At 46.9% G+C, this 12,182-nt stretch overlaps 1 protein-coding gene across 4 annotated transcripts in view; it reads right to left on the minus strand.

Moving 5' to 3' along the window:
• PALLD (palladin, cytoskeletal associated protein) overlaps window positions 1-12,182 on the minus strand; it is a 367,391-nt gene that overhangs the window by 171,808 nt on the left and 183,401 nt on the right. For all 4 annotated transcript variants that reach the window (XM_068551769.1, XM_068551772.1, XM_068551771.1 and 1 more), the window contains one exon: window positions 11,055-11,394. In XM_068551769.1, coding sequence (XP_068407870.1) covers window positions 11,055-11,394 — 340 coding nt within the window. The remainder of the gene's footprint in view (window positions 1-11,054; window positions 11,395-12,182) is intronic.

The raw sequence follows: 12,182 nt of genomic DNA on the forward strand, positions 1-12,182 counted from the left end.
AATTAAAAATTCTTTACTATCTTTCTCTCCAGTAAGGCAGCTGTTTAGTATCAGACTGTTATAGTAATGACAAGACCAAACATAATTCTGCTATTTTAAGATAGAATAATTAGAACACACATGAAGTGAAACTCCTGCTGTTATTCTAGAAGGTCCCACCGTGAAACCCTCTTCTCTGTGAGAATGCTTTGTGACAGAATAAAAATAAATGTGAACATTTCACATCTGATTTAGAGAACGCCCTTTGAAGAAAACAACTGCTATGAAGGAGAGGAGGATACCAGACAGGAAACACGATCACCCAGAGTGAGACTTCACCCCCGTGACCAAAACTACTTGCAAGCCCAAGCTACAAACTCCATTTTAGAAACTATAGAAGACATTTTTACTTTGCACTGCAATGTACTCAGGCCATATTTCATAGCTTTTTTTTTTCCCTACAAACAGTACTACATATAATGATACATCCCTGAAACCAGATGGCACAGGAACTATTTTCCAACAAAGAAAGAAACAAGGACGAGAAAATATTTGTGGTCTTTCCAGAAATCTTTCAAAACCTTCACATTTAATGGCAATTACTAGGAAAGCAGAAAGTTTGAAATGATAGCCGAGCCATATAATTACCCATATTTGACCGATTTATAAACTCCTCTGAGAAAAAAAAGACGACCAGAGAGCTGGACCTACTCCTTTTGGTCCCTGACATGCATAGTGAAGTAAAAATATTTGGATAGTATGTTAGTGATTCCACGGTTTTACTAGCTTTGTATCAGGAGGCTCACAGCTGGAGTCCCTCAAAGGCCGCCTACAGAGGATACACCCGCCACTCCATGGACATAAAACACCAGATCCGCAGGACACCGTGAAACGGAGCCAGCCACAGGGCAAGCATGCTCCAGGGTTTCTGAGTTGAGCTGGGGCAGAGAAGTGAGCTCTAGCAGACAGTGCAAACGGAGACAGCGACACTAACTAAAGGTTCTTATTTACTAAGGCATTTCTCCGGAACTTCAGGAAAAACCTTGACAATCACTGTGTATCCTCCTAACAGCCTTGACAGAAGGAGGTGCCCGTACTTTCCTCGTGGGAACCTCTGCATCCAGGGGTCAGAAGACGTGGACTTCGTACAGCAAAGTTGGAGGTCCTGATTGCAATTAATTTATAGTTTCCTTTTGAATGATGGAGCAAATTTGTGTGTCAATTGATGCGTGATTATCCAGCCAATGTGTTTCATGAAAATCTACATATTTTATCCAATTTGTTTAATATGTACCTTATTCTTAAAACCAAATGAAAGAACATCTAATTCCTTTCGAGTAATGGAGCAAATCTGTGTCTCAATTTATGCGTCATTATCCAGCCAACATGTTTCATGGAAATCTATTTTATCCAATTCGTTTAATATGTACCTTATTCTTAAAACCAAATGAAAGAATATCTAATTCCCTGCCACATATGGAAAAGGTTTTCAAAAACCAACATTGATTCCAGTACTATCCACAAGGTTTGTGTAATCATAACTTTAGTCAAGTAAGGAAACAGTCATTCTTAGGTTTGTTGAGAAAATGAACAGTCTGCTTTTACACATGTAAGAGGAACCAACTCAGATAAAGCTCCCTGTGACTAATGTCTTCACCATTAGGTGATGGCTTCATTTGAATGAAGGACTTACACATTCACAGAGAAAAAGAAATCAATGGTAAAAAAAAAAAAAATGGGCAAGCTAATGTATTTCAGCATGCAGCAGACAGAAATAAATTCTCTCGTAGTAAAAGTTGTGGACACAAACTAAAATCCAGGACATATGGATTACAGACTCATGAGCCTTAGCTCAACTGTTCTTAAACGATTGTTTTCAAATATCGAAATCTAGGAAAGAGGCTGTTCAGTAAAAACCCAGCTCAAGGTCCTCCTTGGATAGAAGAGGTTAGTAACTACAGAACAGATCACAGCGCTACAGTGGAAACAAAGTAAGTAGGGACGAACAAAGCAGTACAAACTATACCAGAAATGGCTCCTTCCACTTCTAACTACACAGGCCCTGGGTTGCTCTTTGTGAAACACCAGCAGGTGATCCCAAGGGCGCTGTGACATCCTTGCCCTCCCAGCTGCCTCCTCTGATGCAAAGCCGGCCCTCCACTCTCCTCGCGGCCTTCCTTCTCCTCCTGCCCCCAGACCCCTCTTCTATGGGATTATCTGGGGGAGTCTTTGTTTCTACCCAACATCCCAGCTGCTCAGTGCCGTCGGAAATGCTTCTGTGTTGACTGGAAGCTGGATTTCCTCGAGGACGTTACTAACCTCATTGTGATCTCCTCTGAGCGAGGAGAGTCCTGCGTGGTCCTGGATCCCCGATGCGCTCTTAGCACGGCTCCGCCATCACCCCTGGGCAGCCGCCTCTCTTTCCGTCTCCGTGCTCCTGCGTCGCACTCCCTCTCCCCTGCTTGTCACCAACGACCTTGGCCACGTCCTCACTTTGCTGATGGCTTCACTACTTCGTAGCATGTGGTTTCCTGCCACCCCCTTTGGCCATCGTCCACGTAAATGCTCCTTCTAAAGTCCCCACTTCATGGCTCCCTGACCGCCTCCTCCACTCCTGTGACCTTGACCTCCACTACCACTGGCCACTCAAACAGACACCACTGGAATTCCTCTACCGCGTGGAAGTTCCTTCTTTCTTAAGGGTTTGAACGTTCAAGAGTCTTCTCTGTGGTCACAACTTCTGTTCCCTTTTCCTGTTTTCCCATCTCACCCTCCGAGTCGTTTTCATTCTTCGTGTAACTTCCATTTTCTTGAGTTCGATCTCTTTTCCCCTTAAGCCCTGATCTGGCTTAATCTGCTTCCCTTTCTGACCCCACAAGGACACAGCTGGTGGTGCTGGCGTGTGGGGATACTGTGATGTTGCTTCTACCTTCAGAGGGCTGATGATGGCTGAAACCAAGTCCTGAGACCACAGTCACTGAATCCAACGTGGATCAGTCTCTAACTTCAAACGGGTTCTCACCATTTCTACAAAAATTACACAGCACCGGTCCTGGAATTCCTTATCCTTTCTCATTGCTGTCTTCAGCCTTTTTCTCTCTTCATCTCCCACTAACCACAACTCCGCTCCCGCTTTCGGCAGGTATTTTACTGATAATATTTTTATTTGACATGGAACCTCAATTTCCCTTCTCGTATCTTTTCTCCCTCACTGATGCTTCTGAGGGGAAAGTCTCATCCGACTTTCCGTGCAAGGCCTTGTATGGATTATCCACTAAACGTTGGTCTTCAAAACATGTGGCTTATTTGTGGCCTTAAAATGAAAAGTTATCTTACTCCTGTTACTTTTTTCTTTTAATTAATTTTTATTGCTCCTGCTACGTTTATCCCAACACCTGAGATGCGCAGCTGGAGAAGGGGGTTGGGTTTGGGGGAGCAGAGACGGTGTATGAGAAGCCGCATCGCTCTGGAATACGGGGCGTTTTCTGGGGAGGGTCTTCTAGGATGGGTTGTCAAAGCCCAGACGGAATCCCAAAGCCCCTGACATCTAGGAGGAGAGGGGGGCTCCGGGCGGGGGTGAGGAGGCAAGAGCTCGCAGGGCCAGAACCTTCTGCGTCCAGCTGTGCTCAGTATGGTGGTCACTGGACTGAGGCTGAATGGAGACGGACGGATGGGAGAGACAGGGTGCCAAGGGCTTATTTCTTTTAAAATAACACTTTGTAGCCATAAAAGTTAGAACGCTTACTGTTGGGCTTCCCTGGTGGCGCAGTGGTTGAGAATCTGCCTGCTAATGCAGGGGACACGGGTTCGAGCCCTGGTCTGGGGAGATCCCACATGCCGCGGAGCAACTAGGCCCGTGAGCCACAGCTACTGAGCCTGCGTGTCTGGAGCCTGTACTTCGCAACAAGAGAGGCCGCCACAGTGAGAGGCCCGCGCACCGCGATGAAGAGTGGCCCCCACTTGCCGCAACTAGAGAAAGCCCTCGCACAGAAACGAAGACCCAACACAGCCAAAAATAAATATAAAAATAAATAAATAAATAAATAAAAGATTACTATTAAAAAAATAAAAATAAAAAACACAAAGAACGCTTACTGTTGAAAATTCAGTTGGAAAATCAAGTCAACAAGAAAACATAGTCTGCTCAATAGTGCACCACACAGAGAGCTGTAACATTTGGTGTATTTCTTTCTAATACATAACACACATTTTATTTTACTTTTTTTGGCCGCACGGCTTGTGGGATCTTAGTGCCCCGACCAGGGATTGAACCCGAGCCAATGGCAGTGAAAGCACCGAGTGTTCTAACCACTGGACCACCAGGGAATTCCCACATAATACACATTTTAGTTGGTTGAAATAGTTTATTTTTTTCCATAAAATTAGTCTTCAGATCCATATATCATTTTGCTTCTAGTATTTTTTGCTTAACACTCTGTTGTTAATATTTGGACACCAGATTTATAGCATTATCTCTGGGCATGTAGTTCATACGTGGCTCCCCCTTTAAAAAATAAAAGGTCTCTACCCAGCAGGGACTACATTTTTCAGCTTACTCTGTAATCACCAAAGGGGCCCTCATGTGCGCTTAGGCCAGATGAGATGGACACACTGAAGAGATTGCATCACCATTTACTCTTTCACGGAAAGCACCCAATATTTGAGATGAATATCTGGCATTTCCTCTGGATGGTTGAGAACTACTTCAAAAATACGTAGAGTATCTGTAAGTATTTTCAGCTGTATTTTAGACACCAAATAAGGCTACCGGCCATAAAAAGAAGGGCTCAAGCCTCTTCAGGAAATGTAATTAAAACTTTACACTCACCAAGAGACTAGCACAGCAGAGCACTCATATCCTAACATCCAAGAATGTGACTCTGTGTCGGAGCCAATATTGACGTGAAAAAACCATGAGGAAGGATACATTGAGATGTTATTCCTTCGTGAAAAGCTTTAAGCTTCAGGAAGTTCCTTGATTGGACTTTGCATTCCTGGGAGGGGCTGCCTCAAAGTGATTCAACATCAACACTGTTCCTGCAAAGCCATCATCATATCATGAAGAGTCCACATCTGCATGGCCAGGTGCTTCAGAATTAGGACCACGGTCCCATAAACACAAGGATGAGTGTTTGCCTGTGATTTTATAATAACAAATTGAAGAAACTTCTTTCTGCCCTATTTTTTTGTCCTAATATTACTTTGAAAACCCTTCTGTTTCTATACGTTGCACTTCCACTGTCACTAAATTGCTTCGTTATTTGACTAGACTCAGCAGACAATGAAAATCATTCAACCAGAAATGGAAGCTGGTGCCTATTAGGTTTTCGGAATCAGAAGCAGAGCGGCTTATCTTCCAAACATCAAACTGGGAAGAGAAGGCATTTGGATTGCACGGAACCTAACCTGGGGACTGGTCATTGTACACGTCTGCGTGGCGCTGACAGACGTGTAGAACTGTGTGTGTTCCTGCCCGTGTGATCTGAGCAGCACTCGGTCGTAAATTACTCATAGGTAACACCGTTGTCTTCTCCCTCTTTGTGCCTTGGGTGCCAGCATCACCCAACACTGCAGACGCTCATCAGGAGTCAGGGAATGACATGTGAGCTAGATTTTCAGGACATTTCTGTACATTTTAGGACCTCTTGGGACTTCCCTGGTGGTCCAGTGGCTAAGACTCCATGCTCCCAACGCAGTGGGCCCGGGTTGTATCCCTGGTCTGGACTCTAGATCCCGCATGCCACAACCAGAAGACCCCGCATGCTGCAACTAAAGATCCCGCGTGCTGCAACCAAGACCCGGCGCAGCCAAATGAATAAATAATTTTGGTTTTTTTTTATTTTAAAAGAAGGACCTCTTCACAACTGCTGGGAGAGGTCATCTCTTTGACCTTTGGTTCTTAATTTGACCTCAATTGTTTTGCTTATCGTCTCTTTGTTTTGCGTGTGTGTTTAGACCTAGCAGGTAAGCCTTTACCTGGGACAGAACCTAAGAGACCATTGGTATTCGAATGTGAAACAGTCACAGAGTGAGACCCTGAACCCCAACCAGCAGAGGTTAAAAGACGGAAAACGTCCAACTTTCCCAGTTACGCTGACCGAGCCGCACCCGGGCTTGGGCCGCGTCCAACATAAACAGGACGGGGAGGAGCGGCCCAGAAGCCCTCAGCCCGTCGTCCAGCGTCTGCGTCGCATGGGGTGCTGACACGTCAAGTACACATGCCTTGAACAGTGGTTTGCTTGTCCTCCCGCCAGTGGGGAGTGGGCAGGAGAGTGACGGCTCCCTCGTTTTTCCAAACGTCTTATTTTTTTCTACAACGTTTTAAAGTAAGACTTTCATAAAAGGAGAACACGGAAGGAATGAGAAAGGAATTGAAAAGGATCCCAAATTAAGTACCCTGGACGTCCTTGTCTAATGTAATTCTAGCCAGTGGGATTCTTATTTAATCCTTCATACTCATTCAGCTTATAGGATAAGGGTGTCAGCTGGGAAGTACTGTCAAGTGGGAAACCTCTGGGATTGGTGGGGTTGGAAAGTAGAAATCCCAGAGTACATGTGGGTCAAAGTTAAGCACAATGAATGGGGTTGCTCTAAACGTGGGAGACCTTTCTCTTCCTCTTTATGGGTCTGTTCTTGCTTCATTCATTCAAATCTTTCTGGGCGTTCACTGTTTGTCAGGCCGCAGGACCCGGCGAAAGAGCAGTGAAGAGACGGTCAAGGTCTTTCGCTGTAACAGTGGGGGAAAGCAACGCCCAAAGCAACATGCAAGTAAATAAGCAACTATCAGCAATAATTCCGTGCTGTGCAGACAGCAGAGGGCATGGTTTACTGGGCACGGCTGGGGGCCGCTCTGGACTGGGGGCCCCGGGGGAGGTGGCCACTGGGAAGACCAGGAGGAGCCGCCCTCAGCAGCAGGCAGGACATGCCGGGGAGCGAACATTCCAGGCAAGGGAACCCCCGTGCCCCTCTTAGTGTCTAGGAGCACGGAGGGGACCACAGGGAGCCCCCAGAGACAGCAAGCCTGGCTCAGCTGAGCCCCTGATGGGAGAGCGGTCCAGGCTGCCCCCTCCTCTCCTGCCTCTCTCCAGCATCCCTTCCCCTTCTCCTCCTCCTCTGGTCCCTCACAGGGCTCATGACCGCTCATCATCATGCAGATGTCAGGGCAGAACTGCACGAGGTGACACGTAAAACCCGATACCTAAGTAGCAGTGAGTTTATAGGACCTGCCCCTGTCCTTGAAGCATTGCTGGAATAACCAGCTCTCCCAGGGTGGGAGCAAGAGAAAGGAGGAAGAGAGACGCAAAGGTCTGAGATGTGGCCGCTGTGAGAAGGCTGATTCAGCCTGAGGTCATTTCACCATTTTCAGGTGGGAACCCCTGACACCATGCTTTCTTCAGCGGCCGAGGGAGGAGAGAGCAGAGAACAGGAGGAAAGGGAGCTGCACCCACACCTCGTTCGGCCATTGATGGCGCAGGTGACCATGCTGGGAGCACTTCAGGATCGTGCTCCCATCCGAGGGCCTGGGCCTTGAGGGCCGGGGCACGTGCCTGGCACCGCTTCAGCCCCTGAGCTGTCCTGTGTCCAGTGCAGGGACGTACCCACGGCCTCCCCTCTAGCCAGCCCCTCTTGGATGCCTCGTCTTGCTTCTTCCACAAGACGGAGGACGAATATCAAAGGAGAAAGAAATGGGGCTTGAAAACAGCATATGGGTCTTTCTATAGTGCTTGGCCTAACGGAAGAGATGAGCTCAGTGGGAGAACAGGATCTGTAAAGCACCTGCTCAATCTGGCTCCAGAGTTTCCCGCCAGCGTTTGATCCTGGAGACCCTGCATACCCATGTCCTCCAGGGACTGTGTTTTGGCAAGAAAAAAAGCTTCTTGGGACTTTATTTCCTATTAACAAACAGAGTCGTGTATTTATTTTGAATCTTCGGGCATCATTTGTAGAGAGTGGGCAGCAACAGACTTACTTGGTGTGCCCTGAACAAGGACAATAATATAAAAAAACAGTTCACAAAAGCTAGGCGTATGTTCCTTCCTTCCTCTTTCTCTCTGAGAAGAACTATGATTTCAGCAGCGCATGGCTTCTTTTCTTTGCACTGCGATGGACGGTGCTGAGTGTCAGACACCGAGTCACACAAACAACCCTCACAGGTGAATTCCTTCCTGGGTGGAGCCTAAGCGCTCCTGTGGTCCACAGTGCGTTGTGAGTGGCACCTGGAACTCACTGAATGGCCCACATCCAATCACGTTTAACTCACACCTGAGGGGTGGTGTCTGAGCCAAAGACACTGAGAGATGCAGAAATGGGAGTGGACGTGGATCCCACGACCATGGGCCAGGAGCACAGATGCGGCTGGAGGCTGGGAGGGCGGCAAGACCCCTGGTGAGGATTTCTGTTGGAGGACCTTCCTGCAGAAGGGAATTCAGGACCTTTCTACCGTTTTGTTTCAGCCTGATTTTTTTCCCTTTCCATAATAAATAGTGAGCTATTTGAGAGAAAAAAATGCAAAGAGATTTTCCTTCTGACAATGATAATTTTTCAGGAATCTGACAAATCAAACACCCTTTTCAGGTTCATTTATTAAGAGGAAATATCTAAATTCCTATTATTTATCCCCTCCTAATTGTTTCCTATTTGCTTACAAACGATTCAGATGAATGAAATGCCATAAAACTCCCCCAAATATAAGCCTCTCCTTTTTTATGAAAAGTAGTAAAATCATGGGCCGATGAAGAAAGATTCAAGTGCATCAGTTTTCCCACTGCCAACCATAAGACTCAAAATTTCATTTTTTCCCAATGTATGAAGGGAAGTAGACATGTATAGGAATTTTACTTGGCAGTGACATTAATCATCAATTCCTTGGATGTCATGTACATGATTTGCAGATGTCATTCGATGGCACTCCTACCAATGGATACAACTCCTGAAACAATGAGCAAACTCTTTCGGAAAAGACCACGATAACAGAGAAAGGGTGGAAGACCTCGTACCAAACCATGACGCTGGTTACCTCAAGTACTCCTGTATTGTTTGAACTGTCACCTCGAGCACGCACTTACTTTGTAATTAAAACAAAATCCAAAAACGGACTGCAATTCATAAGAAAATTTTTAAATGGATATATATTTTGAAAGGGTCAATCACATATTGTTTCCTACCTAGTAACTGGCAGGTAATTATACGATATGAAAATCATGAAGTGATGCTCTAAGGATATATTTAAACACATAAAGATTTGAAAAAAAGAAAGCAGCAGGAAAACCTGCTACTAGCAATGTTACTTCTAAGCTACCAAGTTTCCCTAAATTTCCACATGAAGGGAATTTAAACACTGAAATCCATGTTCCCTGTATTTTACTTTATACTGAAAACCTGACTAAGAAGCAGATCACGATGTCACTCTTCAAACCTGTGCGTAAGCTCCGCAGCCTCTTAATAACCACCCAAGTGTCCTGTCTGCCTTTTACAGACAACGCCCCACCCACCCAGAGACACTAAGCTCACCTAAAGTCCAGCTCAAAGCTGAAGAGTTGTTCAAACTCCTGAGATAAGGAGGGCTGTAAAGGCATGTTAACAGCCCTCCTGTTTGCTCTCTTGTGATTTATACTCGCTTCATGAGCCATTAGGGCAGACACACTTCACTGAGAGCCCCTCCCGGGCCCAGGCAGTGGACACCCCGCCCTTTCTCCCTCAGGAGGGCAGGTCCCTTGTTTCATTAAAAGCACTGCAAATACATATTCAAGATGCAAAGATAGAAGTAGTCAGCAGAGCCAATTCATTCAGTGGGTTGGAGCTACAAGAGTATAAATCTCTTTTAAGGCTGCCACTGCTGAGCTCCTGCGACCTGCCCAGCATCTCAGCCCGCCTGGAGTCTAGGTATAGAACGTTCGCTACCGTACACAAACCTAGCAGCCCTGCTGCCTGCAAAATGCGGGGTAGTAAAAGAGAGATTTCTGAAACTGCAACACAAGATTGTCAAGGAGTTTACTTTTATAAAATTGCCCGCCCATTTGTTAACTTAAGGCATCTGTCTGGATGATTTGTTACTTGATTAGTCTAATAATGCTCATAAAATCGCCTAACAATAAAGTGATGTACGGATATAAGATATTATTCTAACTTGAATACCTTACCTATTCTCACCAATGAGCTGATGGAAGGGAGAATAAAGCAGGCTGTTCAGTACCAGGGAAGCAAAGAGTAACTCCTATCCTGAAGCCATCCTTCCTGCCCCAAATCACAAAGCTCAGACATCACGGGGAAACGCAGGGCGCTTTCCCAGATCCCGGAGAACTCATTCTCAAGGAAATGTGGCCGCGTAGACTATGTACACATTTGATGTGACTCTTACGTTTCCACCGACCTCCATCAGGGCAGTGACTCGAGGTCTGTTCTGTTAACTGATTCCTCCTCTCTGACACTGTGACAGCTCCGACCATCACCACCCTCCCCGGTGTGGCGCCAATGGAAACAGCGCACGCAAGGTTTATCATCTTAACAAAATAATGGAAACCAAATGCGAAGGTGGTATCCGCGGAAACATGCCTTCCACGGATCCCCAAGCCCAGTGGGTCGGGCTGGGAAGGGCACTCTGCACTCATTCCTTCCCCAGGGTCCGCACCCGCAATCTCCATCCTCAGCTTTCAGGCTTCCCGTGCTTACCTGTATCGGATTTCCTCACCGATTCTTAAATGTGAAACATTTGGAAATTTAATACATTTAAATAGACGGCTCAGCGTAGTCCCTTCCCATCTCCTCTGGGGAGGGCTACACCCTTGCATACATCGGAAGGCTGCACCAGGCACAGATACTTTCACAGCTGAAACCAGTTACAGTTTTTAGCAAAAGGCAGATTTGACCAAGCTTCTCATTTACCTTCTTTACTTTGGGGTATCATTTATATTTTTGAAGGACCCCACTTGGTAGCAAGGTCACACCAGCCCGCGACAACTCGCCTGCAGGAGGGGCCACTTGCCCCGTGGCGGAGCCCAGGCAAAACGGTTTCCCTGGCAACAGAGGCAATTCAGCACAAGTACCACAGTGGGATCAAGCCGTACGGGAGTACTCACAGTTTCGGTTTGGCAAGCAGAGGGGGTGGTTCCTTTGTGGGTGACAGCAGGAGGGCTGCGCTGGGAAGAGCTTTGCTGCCATCAGCTCTGCCGTTCATCAGTCCATTCACTCCGTGGCCCGGGTGGACGCCGTTGGTTTCCCTCTCCGCGGCGGAATTGAACTGAAGGGCCGCCGGGCTCAGCCCGAACACGGGGCTGGTCACGTGCTGGATCTCATCCGGTTTCTGCGAAGCCAACTCGAAGGAGCCGGTCTCCCAGATTGGAGGGGGCAGCGGGGAGGGCTGGAAGCGGCCACTGCTGGCCTCTCCGGCTGCGTCATAGCTGCAGGTGTCCATGTTGGCTGAGGGAGGGGACAGGAGGAAGACACCGTGATATGCTCATGGTCCACAGCCCCCTCCCACCGTCACAGACAGCCTGGGAGCCCAGGGCCCTGTTAGCTGTTGAAGGGGCAACGCCGAGGGGGGGGCCTGGTTCCCCCAGGCTTGATTTCACTGCACCTGTCTCATTTCCTGAATGGCCCACCAGCTGGGAGACCAGCTACCAATTCATTAACAAATTTCAAACAAGAGCTAAAGATAGAACTTGGTTAAAACACACACACACACACAAACAGCATCCAAAAAAAAATGACAACACAAACAGTATCAACTAATGATGCTTTGTCTTCTTGCATTTCAGCCCATGGATCCGACGGAACACCCTACCTGAGCTTTGCTGATGTTAGTGTAGGCTACAAAGGTTTTCTGTGCTGGGCAATGGGTGTTCACTCATTCACTCATTCATTCATCCATCATAAAGCCAAGTGAAGCTCTGAGTCTAAGGGAAATGTCTTACAATCTCACGGATAATTTTTTCCGGTTCACATGACTGACACCAGCTGTAACTTGGTACAAAAGAAAGTTTTGCTTGTTACTGTCAATGGCCTGAACGCATCTTAGAGCATCTTTGTATTCCTGGCCTTGCCCAGAGTCCAGCAGAGCTCCAAAAAGTGCCTACTGAGGTGAACAGAAAGCTCAAAAATAGCTCTTATGTTTGGCCTAGAGCAGATTTATCCCCGAGGAAAATGGGAAATACTGCATGTTAATTTCTGCCACGCGGACGTGGAGCCCGGAGTTTTGGCCGCGTGGT

Source organism: Eschrichtius robustus, chromosome 10, assembly GCF_028021215.1.
Source record: "Eschrichtius robustus isolate mEscRob2 chromosome 10, mEscRob2.pri, whole genome shotgun sequence".
NCBI lineage: Eukaryota > Metazoa > Chordata > Mammalia > Artiodactyla > Eschrichtiidae > Eschrichtius > Eschrichtius robustus.